At 44.0% G+C, this 11623-nt stretch overlaps 2 protein-coding genes across 2 annotated transcripts; both read left to right on the top strand.

The window, feature by feature from the left end:
• Window positions 1-75: 75 nt before the first annotated feature.
• Window positions 76-1161, top strand: F5J12DRAFT_42536 (uncharacterized protein). Its single transcript, XM_051739365.1, has 8 exons — window positions 76-129; window positions 183-250; window positions 303-360; window positions 421-423; window positions 484-577; window positions 627-854; window positions 908-967; window positions 1019-1161. The coding sequence occupies exons 1-7, from the start codon at window positions 127-129 to the stop codon at window positions 925-927; spliced, it is 474 nt and encodes a 157-aa protein (XP_051601156.1). The 5' UTR covers window positions 76-126; the 3' UTR covers window positions 928-967; window positions 1019-1161.
• A 3103-nt stretch (window positions 1162-4264) lies between these two features.
• On the top strand, window positions 4265-5849 carry F5J12DRAFT_782067 (uncharacterized protein; the record flags this gene model as incomplete). Its single annotated transcript, XM_051742668.1, has 6 exons — window positions 4265-4808; window positions 4884-4952; window positions 5131-5491; window positions 5541-5640; window positions 5695-5721; window positions 5778-5849. The coding sequence occupies 6 exons, from the start codon at window positions 4265-4267 to the stop codon at window positions 5847-5849; spliced, it is 1173 nt and encodes a 390-aa protein (XP_051601155.1).
• Window positions 5850-11623: the final 5774 nt, after the last annotated feature.

Raw genomic sequence — 11623 nt, 5'->3', positions numbered from 1 at the left:
TCTGCTAGAGGACAATATATACTCACAATCCTTACTATTTCACTTTTGGCTTGTGGGTCTTAGAGAGTGAGTGTTGTGGAAATTGCCCATTTAGCATGTTTTTAACAAGGCCTTCTCATCAAATAGATGGTGAGCCTGATTGGTGCATGTACCTCTACAATATTGCTGAGACATTGTGTTAGGATGTCAGTACAATCTTCCCATGGAGTATGCCTTTTGCTTATTTCTTCTCTTGCATCTCTCTCAGCATGTTAGTTGTCATAATTCTTATAAAATCCTGACAAATTTTAACCCATTTCCAGAATGTATGGTTTTGTTTCACATCCCACACTTATTCATTGCCCATATGTTTTACAGTTGGTTTGTCATTGTTTTTCCTACTTTAGCATTGGTCCCTGTTTACTCTTGATGTCTTTGCAGGTGGTGTGTTCCAATTCCTTCCCCCCCTGGCTGTCTATGATGTGTCAAATTGGTTGCTCATAGCAATCTATCAAACATGACAACCATTCCATCTCCATCCCTACATTGTCCATGTCCAGTCAGCCTTCCATAATGGCACTTGCAGAACATGGCATTGGTAAATTATCTCTTTTGATGATGCTTGAATCTGAAGCTCATGATTACAGGTTGTGTAATTGTCTTTGAATGCTTATTTATCCATTTGCAGGTCAAGGATGGGGCTAATACCAGGAAGGATTTGCAGCAGGATCTGACAGACATTGTCAGAGAATATCAGAAATCAGGTGTCCAAAATGCTGTTATTGCACACATTGCAGCAGCCTTCCAGCAGCATGGTGAAAGTGTGGATGATTTATGCCCCATTCTTGTGGGTATAGCACAGGAAAACCAGATGTGTAAGACATATCCTTTACCACAATGATGCAAGTCCTATTTATACTATCAACAGCAAAGAAATTCCTGAAATGAAATGAGACAATTTCAGCTCTTATGCATTTAACTGTTCTTGGTAAGTCCCTTGGTATTCACCTGGTAACCAGTATGATGATTTGATTTGCAGTATCTCAATGCCTACTGGTGTCTTTTGAAATCCCCTATTGCTTTGGAGAATCCTGTGAAATTTGGAATCTGCTTGTTATTGTGTACATTCATGTCCTCTTGTATAGTCCTATGCAACCTTCAAATTTGAGACCTGATTTCTTGCCATCAGAAGTTGGGAATTCATGCTGCCTGTGCAAAACCCCATATACATTGCTGGAATCTGGCAATTTATATGACAATCTCCAAGGTCTCATACATCCAAACTGCCACCATGATGTCACATTTCTCACAAATGTGTCCAGTGGTATTAGCCACTGAATCTCAGAACATCCATGTGCATACTATTGCAGGTGGATATTTTCACCATTTATGGAGTTATTGTTCTGAGATTTTTTCAGCAAAGCCACTGCTGATAAAGCCAGAAGGCTAATAAAGTCTATGTATGGTCACAAATAAGAGTAGCATGTTGGGGTATGGGACTATTGCTCATCATCAATTTGTATGGCATGTTAAATATCCAATCTCCACTTCAACACACCTAGTGTAAGGTTGTGGGGTGTTATCTCAATGTTACAGGTATGAAGTGTACTATATGGCATTCACATTCACTTCAGTCACCCCCCCTAGGGGACCCATTAGGTTCATATATTCTTATAGATGTATCTGCCTGATAGGTGTTGACCACCTGGGTATTCCCAGTGACTGCTGGAGATTTGCCAGGCCCTGGAGATTCTCCAGAGCAAGGTGTGAGACATGGACTTTCTCCAGGATTATTACATCTATAACAGAGTGCCTGGGGTCCAAATGGGGCTTTCCCCAGTGAGCTAATAGACCTATTTCCTGGGTATCCTGGGGGATTCTCCAGCCTAAATGGACCTGTTTGCAGTGCATCCTGGTGTGATGAGACCTAAAAACAGGGTTTGTTGAAGGCTCACACTGAGAACCAAAAGAAGAAATGAAGAGAAGAGAAGAGGAGACAGCTTAGAAGCAGAGGACTTTAGGACTTGTAGACCCAAATGAACTAGCTTAGAGCTAGTTGGGAGATTGGGCAATGGTACTTATAGTAAGGTACATGCAGTAACAGTGAGGCATACATGAGGTCTGTGTTAGATTTGGCAAGTTGTGCATAGTCCAAATGTGTCCACTCTGAGTCATGAGAACTGTTTTCTGTTCTAAGCCTTTCATACTTCACTTTGTTATTGATCATGCAATTAACTTTTGTGCCCTTATGTTCATTGTACTCACAGTGTCTTGCACTCATGTGCATGTCTCACAATGAGACAAACCTTTGTTATGTATAGACAGGTTCAACACCCAGTGTCTCATGTCCTTGTTACAACTACAGTATTTAGTCCTGTACTGTAAATTCCATCACCTCAGATGTTGTCACTATCTGCATAGGTAAATATACTTAGACATTGTCACTATCTGCATGTGACTGAGTTATCTGCATAGATATATCTGTCAGGTTATGAGCCCCAAGCTCTAATAGCCTACAAACATCTCACCATTGTTTCAATATTCTTGCTGCCAATCAGTTCTGGATCACCCCCAGTGAGAACCCATCATATCCATATGTAGGTGTAGATACATATTTGTATGTACCATAGTTTATATGTATGTGTAACTATGCTTATGGTGTGTGGTGACTGAAACCAAGTTAGAGCATATTTCCCCATAGAAATTGCTACTGAAACTTTCTTGTTTGGATTCCTCAAGTCATCATGATTATAAGATTTCGATGAAGATTTTCCATTGAATTCATTCCATTCCACTGGCTCTACAACATTACAACCTAGGTATGCTATCAGACCTGTTGATACAGATTGACTTACATTGTACCACAGATATGCCAGATCTCGAAGGTGAAGTATATTGGTGTACATGCAGAAAGTACTGTAAGGGCACCTGGAAGCCTCTGAATACCCTTGCTACTTGGTGGCATCACTTTCGTGATGCAGGTGAAGATGAAAAACAAGATGTTTGTTTAGCAAGATGCTCCAACACCTTCTGTGCCTTTGTTGCAAGTAATAGACTTTCTGGTTCCAAGCATAATGGTCCCAATGGTGACCACAACTCCTCCAAGCATCTCCATCTCTCTGATGAGGATGACTTTGAGGTGAGTTCATTTTATGTATTCATTATATTCCTATAAATCAAGACTACCAGGTTCTCCAGGTGCACGAGCATTTGCCTTCACCTGCGTCTCCCAATAGCATGCCTGAAGAGATGCACAAAGACTTTCCCCCTCCTGGCTCTCCCCATAATTCACCTGGGCAGATGCGCAAAGACTTTCCCCCTCCTGGCTCTCCCTGTAATTCACCTGGGCAGACGCATGAAGACTTTCCCCCTCCCAACACACAGAGAAATCCTCTCATCGATCTTGACTTGAACGAACTTGCAGATTTCACCTCTACAAATCCCAAGCACGCATGAAGCATGGATTTCATCTGGTGGATTCAGAACGCTTCACTTAGTGATGGGATGGGGCTGGATTCTCTGGAGTGAGCATAACAAGATACATGTTCCAGTCGGAAGAGAGAGTGTGGGTGTCGAGAATGGCTGTATTGTTGACAATGGTAGTTCTGACTGGAATGGTCACTAGAGCAGTGTCGATATCATCGGAGGACATGGTTATGGTTAAGATGCGTTAGTTAAAGTGTATTTGGTGTGAGGCAAGTCTGGCTCTAAAGACCATATTGGGACACCCTCCCATTTCCTCCCACCGTTTCCTCCTGCCACCCTGTTGCTCCCTTCCTCTGATGGACAAGCATCCCCATACCCTCTGTTTCTTGATGGGCAGACTAATATCTCGAATAACCTTCAGAACAGCTTGTCCTGCGACTCATTCAGGACCTCAGGTGATAGCATCTTCCGTGGTTTCAACAGCACCCAGCATTGGCCACACTCTCAAGCACAGATACATGGTGTATCTGTCATGTTCTAATATAGCTAACATCTGATCTTGATGAACATAGCTTGGGCCACAGGTTAACACACTTCAAGATAATAATACAGTGCATCTATGTTACACTGGCTGATTTCACACACACAGCTAGTATATTGCCTAGATTCAAGTTCTTAAAGAGACTATCAACAAACTCCAAAGTGAAAATGCAGCACTCACGGCTGGGAAGACTGCAATCAAGTAGCTGTGTCAACCTGATTTATTATTCGATTGACAACGTCATGTTTGAACAGGGGTGCATATACTGCACTTGTCTCTCAGCTCTGTCTGATTTCAAGCACCAAGGAAGGCCCCAACATGTTCCTTAATGTCAGCATGCAGGGCATTCCGCTTCTGCTGAATCTACGTCTTCCCCCAGCTCCACTGCCCCATCGTGATAGATCGGCATACAAGAAGGTATGGTTTTGGACAGAAAAGGAGTACAAGGACTGGAAGGCCACTGCAGAGGGACAAGCCATAATGTCTAAATCACAGACAGCATACCTAGAAGATGAGGATGGCAAGCAGCTACCCAAGAAGTGTGTCAGCAAAATTCTCTCGACAATGTGCGAGATCTGGCATGACCTCCACTGCCAAGGCCAGATTGATGCCAACACAACGTGGAAATCAATGCCATTATCCATCAAGAAGATATTTCATACTGAAATTGCTGGTGCACATGACGAGCTTGCCCTTTGTGAAGACTCGTGGAAAGCTGATAACCTAGCCAAGCAGTACTATGCATTGTACAAACAGACTTGGTTCACAAATAAGGACAAGAAGTCTATTCCCAGCAAGTGCAAAGCAGATGCGAAGTTGGAGACAACTGATGTTGACAACAAGCATACCAAAGTCGACACAGGTTTACCCAAAGACATTTCCTTTGATGCGGAAATCAGTCCTTTATCTGTGTCACCATTGGCTGATGTTTCTTCAGATTTTTTGGAGGCATCTACCAGTACTTCAAACCCCAAGTCAAACCATAGTGGCTTTTTTGAGCTGAAAGGTAATGACGATACAGGTGTCCATTCTAACTCGCATTGACAGCCTGAGAAGCTCGCCCTTTGCCTAAGATAAAGCTGAAAAACATTCTGTAATATAGACTTCACTTGCATACAGGATGTACTGATATCTTTGGCTTAGGTCGTCTGTGCCATTGAACCACTTGGGCCTCCCACTGTCAGTGCCAGCTACTGCCAACATCCCCAACATGGCGCCTGTTCAATCTCCCCCACAGACTTCCCCAGCCAAGCATGTTGGCTCATCCATATCTCAAACGGTTGCTCCAGTGGTCACTCCAACGAGTGCTGGCTTGTCCGTATCTATCACTCCAACAGTCACTCCAATGAGTGAATCGGTTTGCCCCCCTCCACAGACTTCCCCTGCAGAGGCCAGTGGCACTGCTGATGTCACTACCACCATAACCATTCTGCCCCCTTCACAGCCTTCATCCACAGTTACTGGTGACCTGACATCAACAGCTTCTGAGACACTTGGACCAAGCAAGAAGAAGGCTTGGTGCCCCAGGTCAAACAAAAGTGCATGGTATGTCATATTTCATGAGAGGGATGGGTTATACTAATATTGATATGAGGATGCTGTGTGCCCACCAGTGGCTCAAGACAGTTTCTCCAAACAGCACACAGGAGGAGTTCAATACATATTACAATCAACTTCCTACAGAGACAAAGGAGGTAAGTAATCAGTCGCTTTCATCATTTGGTCAATACTAATATGCCTTAACCTAGAAATACAAAGAGGAATACAGGAAACTTGTATGTCGAATTCACTCCTGATACCACAATCACATGCTGCTGACACACCACTTCAGGTTGACACTGGTGTTTGGACAAATAGCACCACAGAGACAATTGTGAAGTTTTCTGGCAGTACCATGTACTAGTGGTAGATGGGATTTAGGATGGGGTGAGAGTGGTACATGTAAGAGTGGTAGGAGTGGTAGGGCAAGCAGTAGGGCAAGCAGTAGGGCAAGCGGTAGGGCAAGTGGTAGGACAGGGATGGGGTGGGTGGGTTTCAACAACTACATACTCATATGTCTGCATACTGGTCAAGTGACCAGGGAGTGAGTGGGTGGGTTTTGTATTTGCACTAGCTATGCATATAATGGCATAGTGATTTCAAGCCAAATTGCCTGAGCTATTGTTGCATATAAATGCATAGTGGAGTCATGGACACAGGGATAGCTAGGTAGATATATGGTTGACTATGCTAATAGGTACATATGGATCAGCATATGCACGAATAGTGAATAATACTATGATAGTGTACATTTACAATGCAAATCTACTTGTTCCTATTTGCCTATATTTACAGATTACTACCTAGTCTGGCATATGGTGGTTTCTCACTGGGGATCACCCCCCAAATGATGTCCTCTATCCCCATCACCACTGACATGCTCCCAGGCAATGTTCGGAAGCTTGACATCAAAGGCACAAACTGGGTGATCTTTTCTCTTCACTTCCATACCACCATCAAAGCTAAGGAACTGTGGTCCCACTTTGATGGCACCTCTCCTGGCCCTGTTGGCATGACCTCCACCGATCAGGATGGATTTGTGACTGTAGTCTCTCCCAACACTGATGAACTCACTAAATGGCAGAAAAGTGAAAATATGGTGAAACACTTAGTTACCCAACAAATTCCCAATTCTACTGCCCTCTGGGTGCATGGCCTTAATAGCATCATGGCTATGTGGAATGAGATCATTTGCAAGTTCATGGAAAAGGGTACTTACACACAAACTAACCTTCACACCAAGTTTTTGAACTTGCAGTGCCCTGTTGACAGTGATGTCCACCAGTTCTTGGATGATCTGCATACAAAGAGAGACAAGTTAGCTGCCACCAGCATACAGATTGAAGAAAAGGATTACTGCTTGACAATCATCCAATTGCTGCCTAAATACCTTGCTAGCTTCATGTCAGGACAGCTAGCAACAGCCCACCTGTACAGTTTGACACAAACCATTGACCCTGATATCTTCATCTCCCTAATCATTGAAGAGTTGGAATGGCAAGGCCACAAAGAGACTCAAAACTCATGAGGAAAACAAAAGGCTCATGATGGTGATGAAGCCTTAGCTTTGACCCCCAGGAACTACTCCAGTTGGGGGCGAGGAAATGATAGGAATGGTGGATGAGGGGGAAGTTCCAGAGGGCATGCTCGTCAGTGTGGACCCTGCTGGAACTGTGGCTTGAGGGAGCACTATAAAGCTCAGTGTCCTGACCCTGATAAAAAGAAGGAAACTCCACTTGCCATTATGAAGGGATCTGCACATGCTGTAATGTTTGATTCTGACAAAGAGGGTGCCTTTTCAGTGCATGCCCTAGGGGAACTTGATGATGAAGTCCCACTCCCTGAACTAATAAGTGTATCATCATCATCATCATCATCATCATCATCATCATCATCATCATCATCATCATCATCATCATCATCATCATCATCATCATCATCATCATCATCATCATCATCATCATCATCATCATCATCATCATCATCATCATCATCATCATCATCATCAGATGATCAACATTGCTTTGTTGCCTCTGACAAGGACTGGTTCAGCAAAGAGGAGGAAGTGGATGGGCTTGCAAACCTCATGAACAACACCCCTATCAGCATGCCTGTTGTTAAACTTTACAACTCTGGATCCACTCAACACATCTCCCCCTACAAGGAAAGGTTTGAAACATTGACCAACATACCACCCAAATCCTTCTCAGCTGCCAACAAACAGCTTTTTGACACCACAGCTATGGGGGAGCTGGTAATAGAAGTGCCAAATGGGTATGATGTGACCAAGCTACAACTCACTGAGGTGCTATACTCTCCTGAGGTTGGGTATACCCTTGTATCTGTCAGTCACCTTGATCAGCTAGGATACTCTGTTACCTTTGCTGAAGGTGCCTGCACCATCAGGAACACTACTGACAATGTCATCAGTCACATTCACAAGTCTAAGGCTGGGCTCTATTGTGTTGTCCATAATGAGGATCATGACAGTACAAATGTAGCAGCTGAGACTGTAACTATAATGGAACTCCATTGTAGAATGGGACACATCTCCCTGCCCATCACTTGTCACCTAGCAGAAAAAGGACTTGTATCAGGCTTGAGGTTTGACTTGTCAAAAGATAAACTGACCTTCTGTGAAGCCTGCATATATGTGAAGGCAATGAGGAGACCTATCACAAAGGAATGCATTGGAGAACAAGCCTGAGAGTTTGCAGAAGAGGTACACACTGACCTCTGGGGACCTGCACCTGTGGAGACTCTTGGCAGATGATGTTATTACATTACCTTTACTGATGACAAGATGTGACTCACCTATATCCATCTCCTTCACCAGAAAAGTGAAGCCTTCACCACATACAAAAATTTTGAAGCCCTGTGCCACACCCAGCATGATGCCCACATGAAGATTCTTCATTCTGATCATGGTGGTGAGTATCTCAGAAAGGAATTTGTGATGTATCTCAAAGCAGCTGGCACAAAACAGAAACTCACTGTTCATGACACCCCACAGCATAATGGGATCACTGAGTGCCTTAATCACACCCTGCTGGAGAAAGTGCATGCTATGTTGCATGAGAGCACTTTGCCTCATGCCCTACGGGGAGAAGCAGTACATCACACTGTCTGGTTGAAGAATAGGACCCCCACCAAAGTGCTTGATGGTGGGATGCCCCTTGAAGCTGCAACTGGAAAGAAACCAGATCTTAGTCAAGTCCATGTATGGGGTTCAAGTGTCTGGGTATGAGTTGAAGGTGGAACTAAACTTGGAGGGTGTGTCATGGAGGGCTGATGGATTGGGATTGACAACAACAGCCCCAATGGCTGTTGCATGTACTGGCCTGAAAAGAAGTCAGTTACTGTTGAAAGGAATGTGTACTGGGATCCCTCCTTGGCTGAGTCATTACCTCATGGGGGGGAGGAAGAAGATGGCTACTTACTAAACATGATGCTAATGCCTCCAGCTCCCATCAAAGAGACCAAAGCAGCCCCAATGCCTCCACAGACTATCCCAGCTCAACCCTCGCCTTCACTACCACCAACTGATCCATCTGTTGCAAAATGAATTTGAAAGCCTAGTCAGTGCCTTGTGGAGATCCTTGCTGGAAGAGGAAGTACCAACCACTGTGACATACCTGATATACCCAAAGGAGTCCAGCTCCCCACTCCCATCAAAGATCAAGCCAATTCCCCTAGGCCTGAGGGGGAGGATGTAGCTGCAGCTTTGCTCACATCCATCATAGAAGACCCCGATGATGCTCTTTGCAACATTGACCTTATTATGGCCATGGATGACATCACTGCCAAAGCTGAGGCCCTCGAACCTAGTTCACTAGCAGAAGCTCATCACCATCCCAATTGGTTGCAATGGGAAGGAGGAATAAGAGAGGAGTTAGCCACATTGTGAGATGCAGAAACATGGGAACTTGTCAACTTACCTCCTGGTGCCAATGTCATAGGCTCAAAATGGGTCTTCAGGGCAAAGAAGGATGCTGCAGGAAACATCATATGACACAAAGCCAGGCTTGTAGCCCAAGGCTTTTTGCAGGTTGAAGGAGTTGACTACTTTGACACATTTGCACCTGTGGCAACCCTCACATCCATCCACATTGTACTCACAATGGCTGCTTGCTCTGATCTAGAGCTCCATCAGATTGACATCAAAGGAGCATATCTAAATGGCACACTCACTGATGATGAGGTCATCTACATGTGACAGCCCTCTAGTTTCAAATCTGCTGAACACCCTCACCAAGTTTTCCATCTTTGCAAAACCTGTATGGCCTGAAGCAAAGCAGTTGTTGCTGGTACCAAAGGCTAGTGGAGATATTAGTAGATGAGCTGAAATTTACCCAGTGCTCTGTCAACCAAGCCATATACTTCTGACATTGCAGTACTGGTGAGCTCATGATCATTGTTGAACACATTGATGACTGCACCATCACTGCAACACTTCCAAGAAAAATCAAGGAGTTTAAAGAAGACATCAGAAAGCACATTGAGATCACTGACCTCAGTGAGTTCCACTGGTTGCTTGGGATAGAAGTAATGAGAAATAGAGACAAACATTCCATCTTGCTGTGCCAGTGTCCCTACATTGAGTCAATCATTCATCACTTTGGCTTTGATGAGCTTAAACCTGTGTCAAACCCCATGGAGCCTAGCACCAAGTTACACTCCAGTCAGTCACCCTCCACTGGCACTGAATTTGCCACAATGAAACACATACCATACTGCAAAGCTGTCAGTTCACTGATGTATGCCTCACTTGGCACTCACCCTGACATCTTGTACACTGTGACTACCATCTCCCACTTCTCTGGAAATCCTGGGATGCCACACTGGGATGCAGTCAGAAGAATCTACCATTACCTTCTTGGAACCAAGAGCTTGAGGTTGACATATGGTGGAGCATTGAATGTGCTCATTGGACATGCAGATGCTGATGGAAGCATGGTGGAAGACCATAGAGCAGTCTCAGGGTATGCCTCCTGATAGATGGTGGAGCAGTATTGTGGTCTTCTAAATGACAGGAATCATCTCTCTCTTGACAACAGAGAGCAAGTACATGGCAGCTACCCATGCAGCCAAGGATACCTTATGGCTTTGGTCACTCATTGAGCTGACCATGTTGTTCTCAGATAATCAATCAGCTATTGCACTCACCAAAGATCATCAGTATCACACATGCACCAAACATATCAATATCTGTTTCCACTTCATCTGCTGGGTCGTTGAAAACAGCAAGATCCACTTAATCTATTGCCCCACTGCCAATATGATTGCCAACACCCTGACTAAAGCCTTACCATTGCCCAAGGTGAAACACTTCACTGTCAAACTTGGCCTATGTCCAACTTGAGGGGGAGTGTTAGATTTGGCAAGTCATGCATAGTCTGAACACATCCACTCTGAGTCATGAGAACCATTTTCCATTCTAAGCCTTTCATACTTCACCTTTTTATTGATTGCACAATTAACTTTCATGCCCTTATGTTCATTGTACTCACAGTGTCTTGCACTCATGTGCATGTCTTTCATTACTTATGAAGAATGTAGTGCATCTCACAATGAGACAAACCTTTGTTATGTATAGATGGGTTCAACACCTGGTGTCTCATGTCCTTGTTACAACTACAGTATTTAGTCCTGTACTGCAAATTCCATCACCTCAGACATTGTTGCTATCTGTGCACAGCTGAGGTGAGTATGATACCTTTCTGTTTACTTTACTGTACTTACTGCACACCTAGCTATCTGCATAGATAAATATACTTAGATGTTGTCACTATCTGCATGTGACTGAGCTATCTGCATAGATATATCTGTCAGTCTGTGACATCATAGTGATGTCATAACAATACCACAGTGGAGCAGAATGTACCAGAAGGAGAACATATGGTAGCAGTGAGGTGAGGTCTAGAGTGGAGTCTGGAGTCTGGACTGAGTCCAATAAGATAAGACAAGAGATTAGATAAGATGAAAAGAAAGAAAAGTAAAGGAGAAAGAGTATGTATTGTAACACTATCTCCTCCTTAGAAATCAACTTCCAGGCAATTGAAGGTAGGGACAGTGTCAGTAAAGTTCTTGAGGGGTTGGAAGAGGAAGTTAAAAAGGGAAGAGTCCATGCCACAAAGT

Source organism: Pisolithus orientalis, assembly GCF_024613125.1.
Source record: "Pisolithus orientalis strain OTSU chromosome Unknown F5J12scaffold_10, whole genome shotgun sequence".
Taxonomy (NCBI): domain Eukaryota; kingdom Fungi; phylum Basidiomycota; class Agaricomycetes; order Boletales; family Pisolithaceae; genus Pisolithus; species Pisolithus orientalis.
The sequence above is the reverse complement of the archived record's forward strand: the minus strand, read 5'-3'. Positions and strand labels throughout refer to the sequence as shown.

Coding starts and splice junctions, on each gene's coding strand:
- F5J12DRAFT_42536 (XM_051739365.1), top strand. Junction 578..626: donor ACTTGCAGAACATGGCATTG/GTAAATTATCTC, acceptor TCATGATTACAG/GTTGTGTAATTGTCTTTGAA. Junction 855..907: donor AGCACAGGAAAACCAGATGT/GTAAGACATATC, acceptor TACTATCAACAG/CAAAGAAATTCCTGAAATGA.